At 27.1% G+C, this 23,490-nt stretch overlaps 2 protein-coding genes and 1 long non-coding RNA gene across 3 annotated transcripts in view; 2 read left to right on the forward strand and 1 right to left on the reverse strand.

Moving 5' to 3' along the window:
- LOC118064145 (nuclear RNA export factor 1-like) overlaps positions 1–19,682 on the reverse strand; it is a 33,798-nt gene extending 14,116 nt beyond the window's left edge. Inside the window, exons 1-3 of the mRNA XM_035078568.1 lie at positions 19,620–19,682; positions 19,089–19,305; positions 12,080–12,133 (exon numbers count right to left, since the gene is read on the reverse strand). The gene's annotated coding sequence lies outside the window, so the exon portion shown is untranslated. The remainder of the gene's footprint in view (positions 1–12,079; positions 12,134–19,088; positions 19,306–19,619) is intronic.
- On the forward strand, positions 2,919–4,630 carry LOC118064163 (beta-1,3-galactosyltransferase 5-like). Its single transcript, XM_035078583.1, has 2 exons — positions 2,919–3,009; positions 3,470–4,630. Exon 2 carries the CDS (start codon positions 3,485–3,487, stop codon positions 4,628–4,630), a length of 1,146 nt encoding a protein of 381 aa, XP_034934474.1. The 5' UTR covers positions 2,919–3,009; positions 3,470–3,484.
- Positions 19,683–20,616: 934 nt separating the features above from the next.
- Positions 20,617–21,869, forward strand: LOC118064150 (uncharacterized). The gene is made up of 3 exons (XR_004690030.1): positions 20,617–21,312; positions 21,422–21,428; positions 21,755–21,869. It is a non-coding gene; the product is annotated as an uncharacterized lncRNA (long non-coding RNA).
- The last annotated feature ends 1,621 nt before the right edge of the window (positions 21,870–23,490 follow it).

Below are 23,490 nucleotides of genomic sequence, written 5' to 3' on the forward strand. Positions count from 1 at the left end.
GATTTCAAGTAGGTCAGGCATCAAATACGACCCAGGTGATAAATTGAATAAATTTAATTCTCTGAATTATAACGTGTTACGGACAGTCCGGAAGTGGTTAGATAACAAATGGTTCTACATTTACCATGAAGAGAAATGTAATTTAAACGAGGTGACTTCTCAGGGGAAGTGAAGATTGTAAAGTTTAGAACAATATCAACTATAATACAATGCTATCTGTTATATATTTTATTGAATTTACCCTTCTTAGATGATATATGTAACGATATTTTGTACATCAAATTCTATAACAGTTGAAAGAAATATGATCGCCTTATGCTGGTGACATTATTCAGAGATACATTGGGAGCATTTGCGAAGAGATTACAAGTTACAAATTAGACTCATATATTGACGGATTAGATAGAATATGATAGGTCATTTATAGGATTCAGGAAGGAGAGGCGGTTGACAAAAATAACTGAGTAAGAGGGTGAAAGAAAATTATCGTGCTTGTACAAACATGACATGAACCAATGTCGAACTACATCTGCGAACATCAGTCGATTCGTTTGCTCTCAGGATCACTGTCCACAGCTTACAAAAATTTTTAGACCCCATACATTTTTGCCTTCATTAAATCAATACTTAATTTGAATTATTGTAGTCTTCTTACTACAACAGGATATTTTAGACACTTTGTTATGAAAAAAAATTATATAATTCATTGATCAAAAATATAGGAGAGAGAAAATACTTCTGTAGATATCGAGTGTGATGATTTTATATTTAAGTTTGATTTTTATAATTTCAGTGGATGATTCAATTAAAGTCAGAATAATTGTTACATGTACGTACTACACCGAGAAAAAAATTTCATTAAATTTGATGATAAGTTTGAAAACAAATGACATTTTATTTATTCACTGCAAATCTCAAATTTTGGAAGTATTTTAAATTAAAACACTTTCAAAATTTGAGATTTGCAGTGTTGGATTATATAAAATGATTTTATTAAAATATTTATATATGAATATTATATATAATTATAATTAAAAAAAGAAATTTAATTGTAGTTATTTAAAATTTCAATGTTAATGTTCAAATGAATCATTTCTTGTATGCATTTTTTTTCCAGTGTAGTTTTATTGTATAATACACGCTGCAAATTGTAGTGTTTTATTTTAATGCACTTAAAGTGTTTTAAAATGACGACACCCATTTGATTAACATTGTAGTAACTTTTTAGACACTTCCAAGTGCATTAAAATAAAACACTACGATTTGCAGTGAAAGTCAGTGACAATTGAGAATGATTTTCAAATATATTTAGTATAATTATAAAATACACTAAAATGTTATTTATTTAATTGATAAGTTTGAGAAAGTTTCATTTCAATATGACATCACCTATTTGATTAACATTACAGGAACTTTAGAAGCACTTGAAAATAATTAAAAAGTGACTGCTGTATTAATTAAATGGGTGACGTCATTTTAAAACACTTTTAAGTATATATAAATAAAACATTGTGATTTACAGTGAATGAATAGCAAGAACAGTTCTGATCTTAAGATTGTTAAAATTTGAATATTTATGTAAAACAAAATTTAATGAACATTAAGCTACTGACAAGACCGAAAAACAAGTAATACTTTCTGACATACTACTGACTATAAAAAGAGTCATTTCTACAAAGGACCTGAAGACCCCATTTGTCTGCAACATAGTGACTATAAAATTTTCACCTGTCAGAAGACAGTAAACTGCAATCTTCTATTGCCTAGCCTATCTTTGTTTCAAATAAAAGGTAAGGAAAGTTTACTGCAAGAAGTAATTCTTTAAAAGAACCTTCTTGTCTCATTCTCGACCATCTGCTCAGTATTGGGAAGCACCTGAATGGTTTATCTTGCATCCAAAATCTCTATCTATATTTGCTCAATATTCCATCTTATTCTCTACGAGGTCTTTGCTCTCGAGAAGAGGAGAAAGTGATTGTGTCCTGACTCAAAGAGAAGGCCAATTAATAACAATTAATAAATGTTCAATTATTTATCAATAACATCTATCTCTTATGATCTTGTTAATAAGTGAATCACTTAATGATCTAGTTAGGTATTTTTTATGACTTATTATTTTCAGATTTTTTAATTTTTTATTAATTCAAAAAATAGATTCATGTACTAAGAATGTAATAAGAATATCTGGGTGTATATTTAAAATTTTAAGTATTTTAATTAAAAAATATTGATGACTAAAATTAAAAAAAAATATTAATAACTTTAATGAAGTTAAATGGAATATTTTAATAAAAAAATTCAAGATATATTAAATTTTTTATGAATAGTTTATTATTCCTTGCTTTACAATAAAAAAACAAGTATTATGCAATATGAAGTGTTTTTTTTGATCAAACCATAAAAAGTTAATTAAATAATATGATGAGAGTTTTTCCATTCAGATTATAAAAACGAAAATCCTCTACATATGCAGCTTCCAATTATCGAAATGAAAATGAGTAATCACTTTGAAAATGGAGTACATATTTAATAATGATTAGTAGATTATTCGTAAATCATTTGAAACTTGAATTAATCATGTTCATAGAATATCCACAGTGAATGAAAAAGTAAAACAATAGTTTTAATTAATTAAAGTTATCAAAAGAATAAGGATTAGCTTACAACATCGATTCACAATCGAATTTACTTTTATTCATGATTCTTTTTAAATAACTAATATTTCTCTTCATTGTTATATAAAATTAATAAATAAATTCCTTCATTTTATACTTCTGCATTCAAATAGTTACTTTATTTTGAAGAATCACCGTTATATGATGCATGAATGGAAACTTACGTCATTCGTCTCGTGTTCAGACGTAAGAATACAAAAAAATTATTGGCAAGGCAAACTATGATTCGTAGCCACCAGTATACTTCTACATCCTGTGTAGTGAAGTGCCAGCTTATTTTTGTACAGAAAGTTTATATTATATGTTGGAATAATTTCAAGTGAAAACTGAAGTAGTGAGTCTTAAAAATCAAAGTTGTTTTTGATTTGTATAAGATTTATGTTCTAATTCTAACTCACTAAACTTCATTTAATATAAAAAAAGAAAAAGAAAAAAATTTTCAAGAAAATTTTTATCACCAAATTTCTTTAATTTTTTAATTATCTTATCAATGAAAAATTTCAATTATGCAAAAAACAAAAAATTATTGTAAGATTTATTAAGAGAGAATTAAAGCATTGACCTGCCATGAATTCTGTCAAGCATTTCTGTGTCAACTGCCAAAAATGATAATTAATAAAATTCAATCGTTTATTTTACTGCATCAAAGAATCAATTATGAGAAATATTATTAAAATCAGTGTGATTGAAAATTAATTAATTATCTGTTTTTGTTTTTTTGATACACAAATTCTTAATAGGGTTCACAAATACAATAAAAATGAATCATTTAATTCATACAAATAATTTCGTAGTGAACCAGCAATAAAATGACACGGAATCAAACGATACGACATACAGAATCAATTGATTTTGATTTGGAGAAAACAAACACATTTTCACCATCTTCAAGACGAACTTTTAAATCGAAAAAGAATTGGAAATATTTTGTGATGTTTATTTATTTACTATTTATTGTATTATTAGTTGGGCATACTATATATTCCTCACTTCAGTATAGCTTTATTAAATCAACTATTATTTCTGAGATTGCAATGTTGAAGTCATCGAGTTATAATAATAATACTGATCGTAATTATTTAATCATGGATAAATATTATGACGGACTCATTTTAAAGTCAGCTAGACATTTAAAAACTTATCCATCGATGTTATATTCTGAAGAGGAGTATTCTTCATATAACATTGTTACTACTGGCTGTGAAAAGAAAAATATTTCCAAAGAAGCTATTGATAATGTACTGTTTGCAATTCTTTCAAAATCTACAAACTTTTTACGTCGTCAAAGTATTCGTGATACGTGGGGAGTTAATCAGAATGTATTATTTTTTTATTCTTACTTGATGGAAAATGAAACAATTCGTGATCAACTGAATAATGAATCTGCAAAATATCAAGACATGATTCCTTTGAATTTTGTAGACACTTATTACAATTTGACTTTAAAAGTACGTACAGTATTCGAATGGGTTAACCAAATTTGCTTGGAAATAGATAGAAATTTTTTGTTGGTAAAAGGAGATGATGATGTATTTGTTAATGTAAATACATTTGAAAAAGCTAAATCTTATTTCAACATCAATAATGAGCATATTTATGGTCACGTGTTTGTTGACAAAGAGCCTAAAAGAACAGCTGACTCGAAATATTACGTCTCTATAGAAGAGTATCCATATAGGAAATATCCTAATTTCATCAGTGGGTCATTCTATGTTTTGAGTCCTAAAGTGATGCGTAAGCTACTTATAAAATGTAATAACTTATATTTCTTTAAATTGGAAGATGTTTTTTTTACTGGTATTTGTGCTGAGCAATTTAAAATTTATAGACATCATGTTCCTTCTGTATATTCCAGTAATGATAATTTAATTATTTCTAAAAAAAATTTGTCCACCATTTTAAGTGTTCATCGTATGTCTGTACAACAAATGTATAAATTGAATGATATTATATAATTTGTTCAAAACACTTTGCGTTTAATTTCTTTAATAATATTTAATGAACTTTTGCTAGTATCCTAATAGATATGAGTTAATTATGTTCCATATTATGCATATTGAGCTTAAATTGATCTCAAAATTCAACTCTTGTCTATCAGAGTAGATTGAACTACACCTAGGGTTACCATCTCAAATTTTTGAAACCCTGGACTGAAGCGGTAAAAAACCCGAACAAAACAAGGACTCATCTCATCAAAAACCAGGACAGATTAAACTTAAAATTTTTTATTAAACGTTTTAAAATTTATATAAATATCTATTGTATTGAAACGTAACAAGCTTTTTTTAGAACAAATCGCAATTATTAAAATTAAACATTGATTCCATTCAGATACGTGTAAAACAATAGAAATATATATATAGAACCGTTTTTGACATAATTTTTAAACTTTTTTATAAAAAAAAATTAAAATAAAAAACCCGGACATTTCGAAAAAAGTACCTCAGACAGCTCTCCCATTTCAAAAAGAGGCCATGTCCTGGAAAACCCAGACAGATGGCAACCCTAACTACACCACGTAATTTGGGAGCAATTGTCATATAATCTATATGTCTTTCTCGACTGCTTGCTAATGAAATACAACATCGATAAAGTCTTTGGTAATAAGTGCTATAAGTGCACTTTTCTACATGGATGACTGATCACAACGTGCTTTTGTTTAAACTATTGCTGTATTATTTCTTCTCCTGCCTATATTATTGTTACCTATCTTTGGTCCTAGTCTGGCTTTGCTGTTGGGCCTATGTAAATGTTTAAATAAATTAATTAATTAATATAAAGCAACGAAAACTTGGAAGAAAAACTGGATCCTATATAATTTGACGAATTTGTACCATCTTTGTGATGATTCAGTTGACAGAATAAATCAATCTTTGTTAATAATCATGAGTCAAAATATTTTATTTTATTCTAGTTAACTTGTTACAGATAAGAGTTGATTGGACAACAATGATAGAATCATACAATCTGATGTTATTGAGACTTAACAATTACAAAATAATGCCTACTTTGTTTCAATTTATTCGATGATTTTACTCATAAAATTTGAAGTGATTTGATAATAGAGTTGGAGATCAAAATTAAATTTTATTTGTGATTCAAAACAACTGACAATCAACAACAAATGACAATGGTTACCATGCTTTATTGCTGATGTCAGAATAGAAAATTCGGTTACGCTTGTGACTCGTGTCAATTTATTTTTATTCTCTTTTTCTGAATACGCACATGTTAAGAATCATCAATTGGCTGTTGAGTTAGTTACGATTCATATTGTGGATACGAAATGGTGTTATTGTATAATATTTATAACTACATGCGTCTAGTCTGAATAGCTTTATTTACATGAATTCTGCAGCACATTGAATATACGAGATACATAAATGTAATAGATTTTTATTTTAGATATCTTTGGGTTCACTATTTGTCTTTTTGATATATAACTCTGAAAAAGATCTGCAAACTCTGTGACATCACCCATCAACACTTTCTGGACAGAGTTTTGCTGGATCCCATCAAGTCTGGTAATCTTTCTCTTTTCTAAATATTAAACACTCATATGGATGGTTTTGATACGCCTGATGGTAAATTTAGTAATTACCTTCAGCGTAATAGTTTAATTTATTTTTATTTGTTGTAATTAATCAATTTTCGACACTGTGAAGTTGGGTTTATTTGAGTGATTTATTGAATATTTGTAGAAGTAAAAATACAGTGATGTTGCTTCTTTTAAGTCTAGATTTAATCTACCGCTTAACACTAAATTGCTCGTTGAATTAGCCTGTAGCTCTCAACGTTTTGCTGACGAATTATAACACAATCCTTAAAGTAAAATATCCTATGTCTATGAGAAAATTATAGTAATATAATATGTGCACTTAGGCAGTGATAGTTTGTTATAAAATAGATTGAATTTTATTTTGAGGTGGAGGGTTTTACAATAATCATAACATTGTCCAACAACAATTTTTATCACTTGATCATTGATAACTATCTGATTGACTAAGTATGAATGATATACTGTCTTCAGAACGTTTCTCTACTCTAAATGTGAGAAAAGATAACTAATTGTCGTTGTGGTGGATCATGAAGAGTACATGGCTGATAGGTAATTAAACATTAGTAGCAATTGACACGAGCCTACTGAGTTCCTCACCTGTCAGGTGGTGAGGGGACGTGTTAGGATTTACTCTTATGATCTCGTGAGACCTGGGTTAGCGTTGATTCTGGATTATTAGTTAAGGAAATGATTTAATTTGAAAAAGATTGATTATTCAGTTTTGTAAGTCATTTGTATGATTATTACATTGATTGAATAAAGTATAAATTGATCATTAAAGTATAATTAATAAATAAGTACAATTTCTGCTAACCAGTATTTGTTAGAGAAAATGTAACGAACAATCTTGATGGTCACTATTTAATAAACTTGAATAAAAAACTACTCTTAATTATCAAAACAAGAGCAGCAGCAACCCTAGTGTCAGCAGTTTCCTTGATTGAAAAAACCGACTGTTTTGGGTCCAAAGTCCAGGTTATAAAGGGTCAACTTGATGACCATTGGGAGGTGATATGATTTAATGTTAATGAGTATTTGATCACATTTTTGACAGGTGGAGATTCTCAGGTTTGAAGAGATGGTCGTGATGAATCAAGTCGTTTAATTGACATTGACATGCGTGAGGTGCGTTGATGCTGCTTGCGAGCAAGTTACCTTGACATGATACTTTTCTTGGGCTAATGACTAATATTCGTTGTCTTTCAAAATTTCGTTCGTGACAGTTTCAATATAAACTAACATTAGTCCACATCCATGATTGAATTGCATTTATCAATCATTTTTTACCACTGTATACCTAAATGATAAGAGTGCAAAATCACTGCAATCAAAGATTAAAACTGGGACTTTATTCTGAAAATTATTTGATACAGAATAAAATCAAAGAAGATAATTGGATTGATTTAACTTAATAGAAGTTGAGAAATTCAAGTCTAAAAAATGTGATAGAAGTATCAGGACTCAGACATGAAGTTTATGAAGTAAATTTATAAAAAAAGAAGTTAACTTAAATATTTACTATCTAAAAATCCTTATCTCCTGTTCTAATTTTAATGATTTTATTTAATGGTAAATAGTAACGACGTTGTTAAAGATACGTAGTCTAATTATTTCTTGGAAAAAATGACTTCAAAGGAAATTACTGAACTTGAAAAAGATGATAAATTTGATTATTTCTGCTTGATACACTCATAAGGTGCTCGAATATTTGCAGCTGGTCTATTCAACGTTCGTCTGCCTTCAAAATTATTTATATAACGAATATTTGTAATAAGACGTGTTCAATAATATTTTAATGATGTTATAAGATTTCTACTTATTTTTAATTGTATTTTTACCTTAATTTTTATTAATTTTTTGTATATCTTGAACGAATATTTATTTTTTTCAATGCTGATTTGATTTTATGTCACAAAAAATACTGTTATTGCACTATTTTCCCAATTTTTTTTTTTTTTTTGTTTAGACTACAATAGTGTTCATTTTATCAGTTTTATTTGTATCAGAAGACATCTTAGTTCAAATGTAAAGTAAATAAAAATTGATTTATCACCAATTAATGATAATTTTTGTTTAAAACATGAAAGAAAAGATGATGTTCGATAAAATTATATTATATTAGTCACTGTTTCTCGTTGTAGAAAGTAGATTTTGAATTAAGCATGATATTTTACAATGTTTATTTTAAATGAAGTCTATATCATTTTTTTGTTATCTTTATTATAACTGTCCTTGGTTATATTTAAGACCATCTACGGACATAATTACACTAAATTATGGTTTCATGATGCAACAGAGTAAATGAAAAGCATAACGTAAAATTGTAATAATAAATTAAATAGAAAAAAATAATATTATCTGCTTTTGATATTCGTCACAAAAAGTTTGATTAAAATCTTTATTTAGAATTTTAATTAAAAATGAAAATAAGATCTTTATTTAAAATCTTAAATGAAGTTTTCATTGAATTAAATAATCACTTGATTCTTTAATTTATTCAGTAAAATTTTTAGTTGGTATTTAAATTATTATTTGTTATTGCACATAACTGGTATTTATTTAACCGTATCTTATTTTTTATTCAAAATTGATAATTTCAATAATATTTACATTACCCATAACTTTAGACTTCATCCCAGCTTTTGAATTAAGCGGAGGCTAAATAAAAGGTGGAAGTGTAAAAAATGTACTTTTTTAATGTATATTTATCGATAAAACTATTAAAAACACTTCCAAAGTATCTATCATGGTTCTAACAGACAATCAGGTTTCAAATTAATTGTTTTTCTCCAACAACATTATCAAAAAAACGTTTCACATACTATACATTCTTCACTGTAAAAGGAAAAAAATAACGAAAATGTCGAATTGAATTCTTCTTCCAATGGTTTAATAGTTTAGAATACATTTTATGTTTGAAAGACACGTGTGTTACACTCGGAAGATAGGGATATGTTCTTGGTGTTGCAAATCCGAATAAAATATAATTTATCGTAGGAAGCAAAAAGAGGAGTTAAAGCTGAAGCTTCTCCGTGACTAAATTACCATGTCGAAATGTAAAGTCCCCCGATACTGTTGAGTATAATATCAGAGAAAGGTACTCGAAGGCAAAGAGACATTTGAAAGATAGATAAAGGGAGAGAAAATGCTTAGCACTCTGCTGTGTGTCATTCGAGTTTACATTTCGGTGTGTAAAAGGGGCTGGTGGGCCCATAATATTGTTAGAGCTCTTCCGACAATTCGATCCGCGTTAACTCCCTTTTTTGATGTGTTTTATTCGTCGTAATACACAAAACTAGCCTCTCGAACGTAGTCATGAAGATGATTTGATTTTTTTTTGTGCCATTTAAAATGCATAGCTTAACTTTACACATATTTTTCCTTTGTGATCTACATCATTAATTCATTCATATTTTCAGACGTTCTTTGACAAAACATTTTCAAGAATTTGCTATGAATGACTGAAATTGACAAAGTTGGTAAACTTTTATAATATTTTTCCGCAATTTTTTTTTTCCAGATATAATTAATCTTGTTTTCAAGGGTTTGACTGGTGGTAATGGTGATAAAAAATATTGATCAAGGTTTTTGTTGAGAAATTTGCCATGGAAAGTATGACACACAAAGATAATTCTCTTCTAGTTCTCTGCACCTTTGTCTTCATCTACTTTTTCTTTTCACGACAAGCCATCTACCTTCGAAAATTTGTGAGCTTGTGCAATAATAAATTCTCCAAGGAATTTCGGTTCGTTCTGATACTTTACTTGAAGCTCATCAAGACGAAAGCAAGGGGGATGAAAAAAGAGAGGGTAAAGTTTTAGAGTAAATTGCCGGAAGAAATTTTGTGCTTTAACATATGTATGTTGATACAGTTCAATGCCACTTGTCACACAATTCACTTGATTAATTTGTACTTGAGTTTAGTGATACTTTTATTATTACTGTTGAACTTGAATTTCATTTTAAAAAATTATTCTGAAGTTTTTTAAAATAAATTCTATAACTTTGATTCATTTAAAAACGAACTCTAGTTGTAATTTCAACTCTCGATTGCACACAAAGTCATCTATAATTACTAAAGGTTTGTTGATTATTTTTAAAATTTATTAAAATAAAACATTAGTAAACTGATTTGGATTAAACTAAAAATTTATTTTATTGGATATTTATTGATTTAATTTATTTGTGAATATAGAAAAAAGACTGCAAAAGTCCCAAAGGGAGATACAGTGGAGTCATTTTAATTAATTAATATGACTCCACTTAATTAACAATTATTTTCTGAATTAATATTAATTTATTGAAGGCTTTCATAGCTAAATTTAAAGATAATATTGTAGAAATGATTCATGCGGTGAATGAATAAATTAAACATTACAATTATTAACACGAAAACTAAGGCAATTATGGAGATAAACTTTAAATCATCAAAACACTGTTAAAAAAATATGTAAAACAAAATGTTGATGAATCGTAAAATATGAGTAAATTAATGTTGCAAAGCCTTAATTTTTATATATTTGTATATAAATTTTTGAATACATTGCAAATCATTTTTTATGAAATAGCCAAAGCTAAATAAATGCAACTACTATTACTAATTCATGCAATAAGTGATTAAAACTAAAACTATGAAATATTCTGATTTATGATTTTTTAATAATTTCGATTTGTTATTTATGAGAATTACAAAACTTCGATTTTGTGTATACGTGTTTTTAATGAAAGAGAAATTCAAAAAAAGTGTACAAAATTTAAAGCCTAATTAGTTATTAAAATTAAATTTTTAAAATCCTTAATATAAACCTTTTCTTTTATTTCCTGTCATAAAATTGTACCAAGCAACCTCCAATCTTGAAGAAAAGTATCACGTTCTAACACCAAAAAATTTTCGTGAGTACAAAATATAACTTTATTAAAAGAAAATTTTATTTATATTTTATTTGTTTAGATAATTCTACTGAGGCTTTAGAGCAATTTTATTAAATAAAATTATTCTTTAATAGCAATTTAGAGTATCGCCTTAGGAAAGGAACGATTAAAATAAAAATCCAGCAGCCCATTGCAACATTTCACAGGATTTACCATATAAGTAATTTATTACACTGAGAAAAAAAAATTAGTATGAAACGAGTACATTATTTATTCCATAAAAATAATAAAATGTCAATAAAATAAATGAAAATAAATTCAAGGTAAGGATGATTAAGGTTTTAATAACTTTAATATCAAAAATACAGCTTAGGAATTCGAGGACAATAACATTTAAAGAAGAATAGCTCATCCTTAAATCTGAATTTAATTTTAAAAAATAATTACTCATATAGGGTGGAGTAAGGTTATTTGGTGAGACAGGCAATTCGGTGATAGAGTTTTAAAAGTCTTCTAAAACATTACCTATGCATGCAATGTCTCATAATGATGTGTCACTAAGTACTTATCCACCTTTGTGGTCTGGTTGCATCATTCTGCGTTGTTGCGTGCATAGGTAACGTTTTAGAATACCTTCAAGAGTCTATCACCAAATTGCCTGATTCACCAAATAATCTCACTCTACCTGATATTATTATCACCATTATTATTATTATTAATCTATTGATGGATCGATAATTGTCCAAATCAATTATGTAATTCTACAAGATGAATACATTGATATTTTATTTTCATTTAAAATTGTACAACTAAATAATTATTCATTGAATTTCAATAATTATTCCCTTAATCGAAAACTAATATGATAATTATTTGACTCAAGTCACTTTTGCTTTGATAAATCTTATTTTTCTGTCTCAGGATAATAATTATATTCAGAAATTAGCGAAATAAAATATTACAAACCACTTACCAACTGAGATGAAATTTACACAGGGAGTGTAGTCTGTGTTATTTTGGATTTGTCCTGAAAAAAATAATTTTTTTTGTAATAATAATCTTCAGAATTAATTCAAATTTATAATTAATAATACTGAATTTTATTTATTTTTACTAAATAATTTTCACTTAAAACAAATTCAACGATAAATTTGATTTTATTTAATAAGATATATTTTACTAAAAAGTTTTTAATAATTATGGAAAAAGCTTAGATACTTTGGATGCAGACCGGATAAAATATTAAATAATAAAATTACAATATTAACTTCATCAATCACGATACTTTAGTTTATATAAACCATAGCATATCCTACATCACAAATTAAACAAACTGTGTGACTCAGGCCTATAGGCATTTATAATTCTACTTTTGTTTCTCTCAGAAAAATTTGACTCTTTAACTTAACATTTTAAGTTGGTAACTTTGTGACATTCTTCCTACATTAATTACAGGTTTATACACCATTCACGAAAACAAGGATAGCTGTTTGGCCTACGAAACTTCATATTAGAGTTCTACTGAAAACAGACGAAATTTAAAAAAAAAAAAAATATTGCAAGCAGTTTCAGTGGCAAAAATAAATTTATTCAGGAGGTTCAGCAGCTAAAAAAAATTTTTCAGGGGGTTCAGTAGCAAAATTAGAGAAAAATTCTGACTCGGGACAATTTACACTAACGGGATTATAGCTGAAAAGATTCTAACGGTGGAAATTGGGAAGATCTATAGGGCTGGTTAACTCAATTTTATTATTTTCCTACGAAAAGTCATAAAGTTTGGAATTTTTAGATTGTTTGAAAAAAAACATGAACTATGGGAAAAAAATCCAGTTTTGGACATAACAGTACTTAGATTGCTTCATTAGTTTTCCAACGAATTTAATAAATATGCTTCAACAATATAATTTATTTGGAACTACCAAAAAATTTGAAGTTTATGGTCAGTAGCTAAACAGTTGCGTAAGTCTCATAACAATGCAATTAATCTAATCTTCTAGTGTTTTTAAAATTTTTTGATAGTGGTGGTAGCTAAATAAATATTTTGCAAGTTTTTATGATATTCTGATATGAAAAAAACGAAAAATAAAAAAAAAGATTATGTGAATGGTATAAGTGAGTTTAAGAAATCAAATAAATTACTTATTTTATAAATATTAAATTTAAATTATTGAAGGGAGATTGGGGGCAATATGGGGACACTAAGAAACTATGTTTACAATCTGTTTCATAATAATATTCAATTATATAATAACATAAAGGGGAAAGTAGGATTATGAGTCACTTTAAGTTTTTCTTCAATTATTTTTTACTCTGGTAAATTATTATCAATTTTAACCTTTCGAAGTTTTTGTTTATTCCCAAGAAGTTATTTTCAATATATTCGTGGGTTAGTTGATGAAGGACGCATAGTGCTTGTATATGAAACGAATGGACCATATTAAATACTGGACCATAATCCTATCTCCTCCTCTAATAATATAACAATATAATATTCAATAGTTTTTGACGGTCCAACTATTTTTCGGAAAATTTTTTCCAAAGATTTTTTATGTCACAATTCACAACAATCACTGCAAATTTCAACTTCGGAAGTGTCTTATTTCAATGCATTAGGAGCGTTTTAATACGACCTTATTCATTTGATTAACATTGTGGTGATTTTGAATACATTTAGAAGTGTTTAAAAAGTGACGAAAATACTTATTAAGTAGATGACATTATTTTAGAACACTTCAAGTGCATTGAAATGAAATACTTATAAATTTGTAATTGACAGTAAATAAAAAAAATTTTTTATGAGTAAACTTTTTTTACTTTCTGGAGTTTCCTATTTTATCCCAAGTACCTCATATTTATTGTAAATCCAAGTGCATTCTTGTTACACATTTAAACGTGTTGAATATGACGTCACCCATTTGATAACATTGTAGTTATTTTTAATGCGTTTTTAAATGTGTAATGCACTTGGATTTGTAGTGTCGCTCTAACCTCTCTACTCTTATTATATCATTCAAAGACTAAAAGAATCTTTGCAGTTCTTAAAATAAAATTAAAAGTTGAAATTCATTCAAGATCTTTTAATTTTCCAAGTCAGTAGCTAATAGCCATTTCCATAATAATCATTCTAATACATGTCAAGTTGAACAGAAGCTTTTATTTAGCTTTAAATCTAAAAGGTCGTGCAGAAACTGATGTTCAGAAGAGAATAAAAAAAATATCAGCTATAAAAAGAGGTCGTAAATATCGGATAAATGAATATAAAAACGTTAAAAAGAGGGAAAAAATGACGAAAAACCACAAAATAAAGTTGGTGTTCTTCTATTCGTCCAGGTGTCATTCTGAAGTGTACTCGTGTTCATGATATCCAACCCCATGTCTGTATCTAACATAAGTCCATAAAATCCTATAAACACCCTGGTAAAGCATACTTAAAGAATATCTGAAAAGAATAAAATATTGCTCTCTCTCTGTAATTTTACGGTAATTTTCCGTGTGAATAAACACGAGAAATGATGATCCAGGTGGTGCATCAGAGTTGTTCATTTAAGGTTTTCCATATTTTTTCCTCCTTTCTTTCTTTATGTATATAAAACTCTATCGGTTCTGTAACCTCCCTCACTTCTTTTATTCTGATGCACAGCATCTAACAATGACACGCACTCCACTAAATGGAATTCATAGTTGATGAGAGACACAAATTTTCTTTTGGATTTGTGACGAAAAACACCAATGAGCAGAAGCTACAGTGTCATTGGTCAATGGACTGTAATCTTATTATTCATCACGTGCGACGATGCTATTCTTTATGGCTTTTTTGTGGTTACATTTGAGGTTTCATCCTGAACATGCTATTAAATAAGCAACATATAATGTCATTTATTATAATAGCTACTACATTTGATTGAAATTCCATAAATGTTTGTCATTAATTTATTACTCACTCCATTTTATTCATTTTATATTTACTCAGAGTTGGATATTTTTGAAAAATAAATGTGATTGATTTTATGAACGATGTGTCAATAATATTTACAGAATGATTTTTTTTTTCACAAAAGAAAAATAGTTTTGTTAATAGTGGACAAGGAAATGATTACTTAGTAACAATTTTATGCTCAACAAATTCAAGTGGAAATTTTTGTTTTGAAGAAGTGACGTGAATTATCATAAATTTAACATTTGTCTTTTGTGCTAATGAGCAGACAAGGAGAAAAAGAAATTGTAAATTTAACTTTAGTACATGATAGCCAATCGCTTTGAGTACAAAAATAAGCAATTTTTTAATTAGGATACGTTACAGTTATTCTTATAAAAATTAATTTACAATTTGGAATTGATTTATTTTTATTGTAAATCAAAATTGCGAGCTGTACAAAAATTCGTGTAAACTGGGGACAAATTAAAGCAACAAAAAAAACACGTAACTTTTGATAAAAAATAACTAATTAATTTATGGAAGTTGAAATAAAATATTAAAACACGATTCAAACTTACTTTGAATAATTTAAATAATTAAATTGTTGAAAATCTTTTTAATTGTTTTAAAAAATTGTTATAAAATTTTATTATAAATTATTGTTTTTAATTAATAAAATTGAAGTAAAGACTGTAGCCTATTAATTGGAAAACAAGACAAAAAAAATTTTCAAAGTATTTATTTAACCGTTACCACCAAGTAGGAACATCCCTACTTTTCAAATAATAATTCAATAATTAATTTTTACTGATTACTAAATAATCAATATTTTAATTTTAATTTGCTTGTATGAAACGAAATCCTTCGATAGTCAGTACTCATCATTGAGTTTCTTATTTCTTTTCAAGATTAGATTTTTGTATGCTTATGTCATCATTTTATGCTTTTAATTACTCATTAAATATAATATCGAAAATTAGGAAACAAGAATGATTTTAATATAATGAATAAATAGTTTAGTTAAATTTTTTCTTGACAAGGTTGCCATAATTTTAAAGATTATTCTTCTAATTGCATTTCGCAATGAATACTAATAAAAATAACTTACGAACTTTATAATTTAAAAGAATTAATATATAATAAAATGCAATTGTTTACAATCAATACTTAACAATTATTAATTAACGTTATCAAAATTTTATTAATGAATAAAAAAGTATATAAATTTATTATTAACGATGTCTTCGTAATAGGCTTCGTTATTACTTATATTTTTTAATAATTATTACTTACAGAATCTGATGATTTTAATGATTAATGATTGATCGAGTGTTGGAGATTTAAAGTTAATTAAGCAGATCAGTGGCTTTCATTATACTGATTTCATTTCAAATTGATGTTTCTAAAGTTAACTACTTATCTTCTCCCTCTTCTCCAGTTTATTTCCCATGCTCATCTTTAGACTTGCACAGGAGATTTTTGCAATGAAGTAATTTTTTTAAGAGAGTCAACCTATCTGGGATATTATTCTCATTAAGTCGGTTACTTACATGTGAAGTGTACAAGTGTCAGGTTGCTTTACTACTTAGAAGGTAAGTGTACACGTAGATAGCAGATAAACTCTTTATGTTAAAGTTTAAGTCTAAATTCAATTTTTTTTTGCAAATAAATATAATCAATTAGTCTACTTAATAATTTGATAAGAAAAATATTTTCTAAATATTTAAAAAGAATTCTCTTTATCTTAAAGAAAAAATTTAATAGAATTACTTTCCCTTCTCTAATATCTAAAAATGGTCATTTTTATTTTTGTGAAAGGATAGGCTAAAGTATCGTTGGAGTACGTGGTTTCAAAGGGTAGGTACTTAGTCCTAAAATTAACTATGATTACGAGTGATGCATGCTAATAACTTTAGCAGTATTTCGAGTGTTTACTAACGTCCACTAAATAAATATTTATTTAGTTGTGTTATAAACTAAACTTAACTAAGTTAAATAATTTTAGTTTTAATTAAAACTAAACTTCAGTTTTTTAATATTCATTTAGATTTATAATACACATATGTATTTATATATTCTGATTATCGAAGATATTTTAGAATATATAATATTTTATTGGATATATAAACTTATTAAATTTTACACATAGAATTTATCTAATAACAATGCTCAGCATGAACACAGCTATTCAATAAGACTTATTCAAAAGTTAATAGTACATCTGTACTAGCCAAAACTTATTAATAATATGTAACAAGAAATATGTGATAGCTTCACTAGCTTGCAGGAGACTGAGCCTTAGTCCCATTTCTTTATACTCCTCTGACCCTGTTAGCCATCATGGGCGTTAAGTCATTACTATGAACAAATATAGATTATCGGTCCACGTGTTATTATATGAAATCAAAGACTCAGTTTCCTGTTTACATCTTTCTTAAATTTATTATCCTGAGCAAAATGACAAACGGGATGATTGGGTAGAAAATACACTCCTACATGATATAACTTTAATTAACTATTTTCTTATTTTTATTAATGTAAAATAAATTAAGAATTATTAATGTAAAACTAAATTTTTTATTATTGTAGTTTTCTCATAAGAATAAGACACTTGATTCTACTTTAAAAAAGACTCTACGTTATTTTCTGTTGTGAATGTCATGTCTTGTGAGTGTCAGTACTTTATTATCAAAATTCTGAGAACCGTAGTAAGTCTATCCAAGATATTAAATAATTTTAAATAAATAAATCTAAAATTAATTCAATCTGAATTTTCAAAAATTAATTTATAATGTAATTGATTTATGTCTCACTTAATATTGCATACATATCATGAAATTTATAACATTTACACTGAATTAAGTAATATAAAGTAAATGTTTTATAGGGAGAGCCATACTGCAAATCGTGGTGTTTTAATTTAATTTGCAGTGCAGGATAGAATAAAACTCGGGTCCATGGTAGACTCTTTAAAAATCAGTGAAAATTTCTAAAGTACAAATATTCATTCGTTTGTCAATAAATTACTAATTATAATTAATGATTTTTATTAATTTATAATAATTATGAATTAAAAGAAACGAAGTAAAAAAGTAAAACAGATTTACTTCCAAAACGACACGAATCATCAAAAATTAAATTCTTTCATCCTCTATCTTCTTTACAATATATTTTAGACATCAAAGTGTGGGTGTAATGTATTAATCATTTCTATTCTTGATAAGGACCTTTATTTATAAATAGCTAGATTGTTTTAGTTACATAATTTAACATGAAATTCTTTGAAAAATCTCCTTCGGAGTTGAAGTTTGACGATTTTTAAAAAGTATTTTAATAATGAAATGATCTTTTTATAAGTAATAATAATTTCAATTATTCAATTTCTTTCAAAATTTCAATAAGAAAATTTCGATTGCTAAGTATATAACAACATTAAAGATGTATAAAAAGTAAGACAATACTGAATGAAATGTATAAGAGTAAAGAATTAAGATGAATATTGTGTTGTTTGTTTCTTTTGTTTTTAATTTGTTGATGAATAAAGTAGTCTTTGTGTTCACAAGGAAATTGTAACAATTTATTAAGCATAGAATAAAGATAAATTAAAATTCTTATTAAAAAAAGAAATGCTTCTAAAAATAATTGGATAAAAATCATCAATATAAATGTACAAAAAAAGTGAGGAAAATTTTTTGACAAATTATTATTCTTTTCGACTTATCATAAATAATTGATTAAATTTTAGACATTATCATTCTCGAATCAAGTTGGAAAACTATGCAACTCAATCAACTTTTATGGTCTTTCATGAGTCAAATTATCATGTTTAATTCCACGAAAATTCTAGTATAATAATCTTCATTTTAAGAAAATAGAGATAATTGAATCATAGCACAATTGTACTTTTTCTCGAGTGCAACGACCTGGCAGATAATAAATAGAGTATTGAGGAAATAATAGAATCTTTGGATGTTGTTAGAGAACCACACTGGTGCATCTAAAAGTTTAAAGAGGATGGTATTGTTTCTTATCTTGAAGAAAGTAATTCTTCCTTTGTTGTACTCACTTGTTATTGAGAATACACCTGTTTATAACTATTTAGTGGAGATTGGTGAGAGCTGGTATTGACGAGCGTAGCTAATGTACAGATCCTCTACCTAACTACTTGGCTGTACCCCAACCTGGTCCTTGTTAGATTGTCGCAGGTAGCTGGCTGAAGATTGACACTAGATTGTTGACGATCCCTGTTTTTCACTTACTGCACTGATCTTTACTTTGTACGGCTGTTAAATATTGTAAACAATTTTTTTTTTTAATTGATTGAAATCATCACTTTTTTAAAACTATTTCATCGAAAAATCATTAAATCTTTATTTAAATAATTTTGGTTGAAAATTAAGTATTAAAATCCACAAGACAAGCAAGTTCTTAATGGCACAAGTATTCAGATATTTTTTATTAAATTTAATAGAGGATTTTAGATAAATAATTTTTTTATAAAATTTAAATTAATTCTGAGTTTAGTATTCCAAGTAAAAGAATTTGACAATTGAGTCAGAAGCCCATTAAAAAATAATTGAATTGTTAAGACACAAACATTTTATAACCAAAAAGACTTGGACTGTATAATAAGGTCTACCGCGCTCGGTGAACTTCTCTGACTAAGACTGAAGCTTTCTTTCCATTGTCCACGGTGTATATTAGCGTGTATATTAATTCGTGATAAGACGAACATTTCCGAACCCCTATTTTTTGTTCATTCGGATGAGTTTTTTTTTTTTTAAATGTTCGAATTCACTTACGTAAAAGCTTTCTTTTCTCTGAAGCTCTACACCCTAGGTGCTCACAATTTGACATGTTTATGATGCACTATCTGTTAACTAATGTCTCTAATCTTATCTATTTCCTCTTTTCTTGTCATTACCTTACTATTTTTTCACGACTTAATTTTTATTTTTCACGCAAGTAGCATTATTTATTCCTCTCACCCTATTCTATAATTTTTGTTTTAACCACGTGTCTTTTCGTCTGTTGAGTTTTTTTTTAAATATTATTTCATCAATTTTTATTTCAATATTGAAAAAAATAGAATCTAATTAGCTCTGAAAAGAAGTTAAATCTGTAATTATATAACAACATTATTTACAACAACAGTATGAAATCACAAAACAAGTATTAAGAAAGATTAAAAAAAAATTGTTTTTTAAACAAAAACTTTTTTCAACTGAAAATATTAATTGTTATTCCGATCTTTAGTTTTTCAGTGTTTGAGCTTGTAATTATTTCAGCTTTATTTACTTCTGGTTATAGAGTAAGCACAGTTGAGATGTAAATAAATAATTATGTCAGAACTGCAAGTAAAATACAGCTAATTGTGTACAATAAATTCAAATAATGCATTTTCTACTCAATCCTTGTGACTAGTAGAGCTCTTTGAATTTTTCTGAATGGTGCTTAAGAGTTTAATACAAAATAAGATATTTCTAATTTATTTTATAAATACTAGGATGAATTTAACAATAAATAATTAACTGTTTAAGTACAGCTTTTTTTTAAGATTAAAGATGAATTTTTAAACTACACGGAGAGAAAATTCATAGAAAAATTACTGTGCTCAGCACTACAATCGACGTGTGAAAGCCGAACATAGTCAATTTTGTACGGCAAAAATATAAAAATTATAATTAATCATAGAAAATTTAAAGGATAAAATATTCTTTCTTAAAATTCAGCTTTGTAAAATTTGTAAAACAGCACAGTAAAAAGTTCCATTCCCGACAGAAAAATATTTTTTAATTGTTTTTCTTACAAAAATTACTATTTAAGCTGCCATAGAGTCCTAGACGAACTAATATATTTTACCATGCTGTCTTATAATTTTTCAAATGCTATCTGCTAATAGTAGAAAGAAAGAAAGAGAAAGAAGGTATCAACGCTGTTGAGCATGAGAATTATTTTAAACAAAAAAAATGATATCTCATTAACTATTAATCGTAGAGAAGCCTATAAGGGGTCATTTTGTTCGTAAAGCGATTTTCTAAAAATTGTACGCATTATGTCTAGATCTCGGATTCATAGTTTTCGAGATATTCTACTATTAAGTTAAAACAACGTGCATTCTGCTATTAACATAAGAAAGAATCGAAGGTCGGAAAAGATCGGGCATCTTCGAAGTTTTTCGAAGCAGGTTTGAATACGTTTATTGTTCCTCAGTGCGTAATTGACTGTGTTATCAATAGAGAGTGATACATTATACAGTGACACATAAAAGTGCGTCATTTTGTAACGACGTAAGTAATCTTTCACAAACTTTAATAGCAACTAATATTTAACATTCATAATATCTATTATTCATTTCTTAAATAATTAACTGATTTTGGTATTATTTTTTATTTACAGTAAAATGGTAAGTAGTTCATACTAAATAGTCTAACTCCCATAACACAACTTCTAAGCCTTTTCTTGTCGAAAAAATGACAACAATTAAAAATATCGAATCAGTTTTTGTTCAAACTCAACTTTTGTAAAGTGCAAAAGTGTTAACAGTGTTAGTGAAATAGTGGATTTATTTATTAAAATTGAAAAATTTTTCTTTCGTTAATTATAAGTGATCAAAAGATGATGGTTTTTGTAGTAAAGTAGTCATTTTCCAGTGTTTTTAACCGTTGTCATTTTTTTCAATTACTAGTCAATTGTGTTCTTTCTCAATTTTTAGATAGTTTTATCTTACAGGATTTACAAGGGCATTTTGAACGTCCAGAAATTATCAACAACGTGAGTGTCATTAACTTATGAAAAACTGAATGTTATCGATTGTACAACGATCAGTATACGTGGGATGTACTAAATTTGGATTACCTATTTAGCTTTAAGATTACGAATCTTGTAAGAGCATCTAATGATGCGAAATTTATTCTCAAAAATTGGTTTTAATTTAAATAAAGATATATTTAATAATTCATAAAAGTGTTTTATCATTATCAAATTCAACCGCGATTCCTTAATTTCCCTAAATCAAAAAAACATTATTAATTTTTTACGTTACAGCCTTTTTTTGAATCAAAAATAAATAATAAGCTGTAGAGAAATTAATACATTGATATATAAATATTGTTAAGCATACTTAGAAATTTTACTAAATCGATAAGGAAGTTTTCTAATACAGCACATTAAATTTTACCATGCCAGCACAACAATTTTTATGAAGCCATGACTAATACTCTTTATGTTTCAATTTGATAATATTTACGTTTCAATTTAATAATATTTACATGATCGTAAAATACTTTTTACTTTGGTCGTCGATCGCGCACGCATTATAAGAGAGCATGGTAATTTTTCTGAAATTTTCTCTACAAAAATTATATGATTTTTCTCTCCGTGTACGAATTCAAAAGAACATGTGTATTTTTAAATTGCTATTCTTTATAAATAAACATTTATGAATTTATATTGTCATTTCAAATTAATTCAATATTAATTATTCGATTGTATATTCTTCTAATTTGTAAGAATTCGCTTAAATCTGTAGTTTAACAATTTATCTTTGACTTTGAAAAAAGTTGTTCCCTGATAGAAATAAAAATAAAATAATATAAAATAATAGTATATAATTTACGATAATTTATATATTATTATTTATATTATAATGTATATTTTATATTATAATTTATAAAATAATATAAAAATCATTTATTCGAGACTATTAATTCTGGAGACTCAATAGTCTCTATAACTAAATAGTCTCTATGTTAAGTCAAGATCTAATCGTTTGCCACTTTTCACAGATGTGAAAACCTCGTTAAATATATGTATATTAGAAAGGATGTTAAAAAAATAGAAAAGTTATTGGGTATGTACAAACCATAACAGTGCATTTTATTTATGAAGAGAGATATTTTTTTTGATAAACAACTCTCTCATATTTTTTACTCACTTGATTTGAGAAAGAAAATTTTTTGCAAGGCTCTCAGACTGGATGACAAAAAGCTGTTGATTGGTTGTCAGAAGTAATTAAAAATTTTTTTATTTGATGAAAAAGTATATGCTAAGTTTAAAAACAAGTACAGATTAACTACTTACCTAGGTATTTGCACTGTGCCCTGTCAGAATCGGTAAAGATTGATGATACCCCGTAGAAGCTAGCATTCATATAGTGCTTTTATGCAATTAGTATAGAAACTCATGACTTCATTTTCGTTCAATAAAAAGCTCGAAATCTTCTCATACATTATTCAAGCTTGCAAAGTCATTCTCATGTCGTTATTCTCCTCGAATCAAGAGCTTTGGTTTGCAAGCTTATCGAAAGTCACCTCCTTCCAATTAGGAGCTTTGAAGTTACATACACCTACTATTTTTCTACCAGTTATTTTGTAGTACTCACAATTTCTCCTACTCTTCTATTTCCTAGCCCTCCAGGTCGTTCGGAGTTTTTCCTTTTTCCATTTCTACCTGCTTACTCTCTCACT

The sequence above is a fragment of the Chelonus insularis genome, unplaced genomic scaffold (genome assembly GCF_013357705.1).
Source record: "Chelonus insularis isolate UGA/USDA-ARS -01 unplaced genomic scaffold, ASM1335770v1 contig_162_pilon, whole genome shotgun sequence".
In the NCBI taxonomy this organism is placed as follows: Eukaryota; Metazoa; Arthropoda; class Insecta; order Hymenoptera; family Braconidae; genus Chelonus; species Chelonus insularis.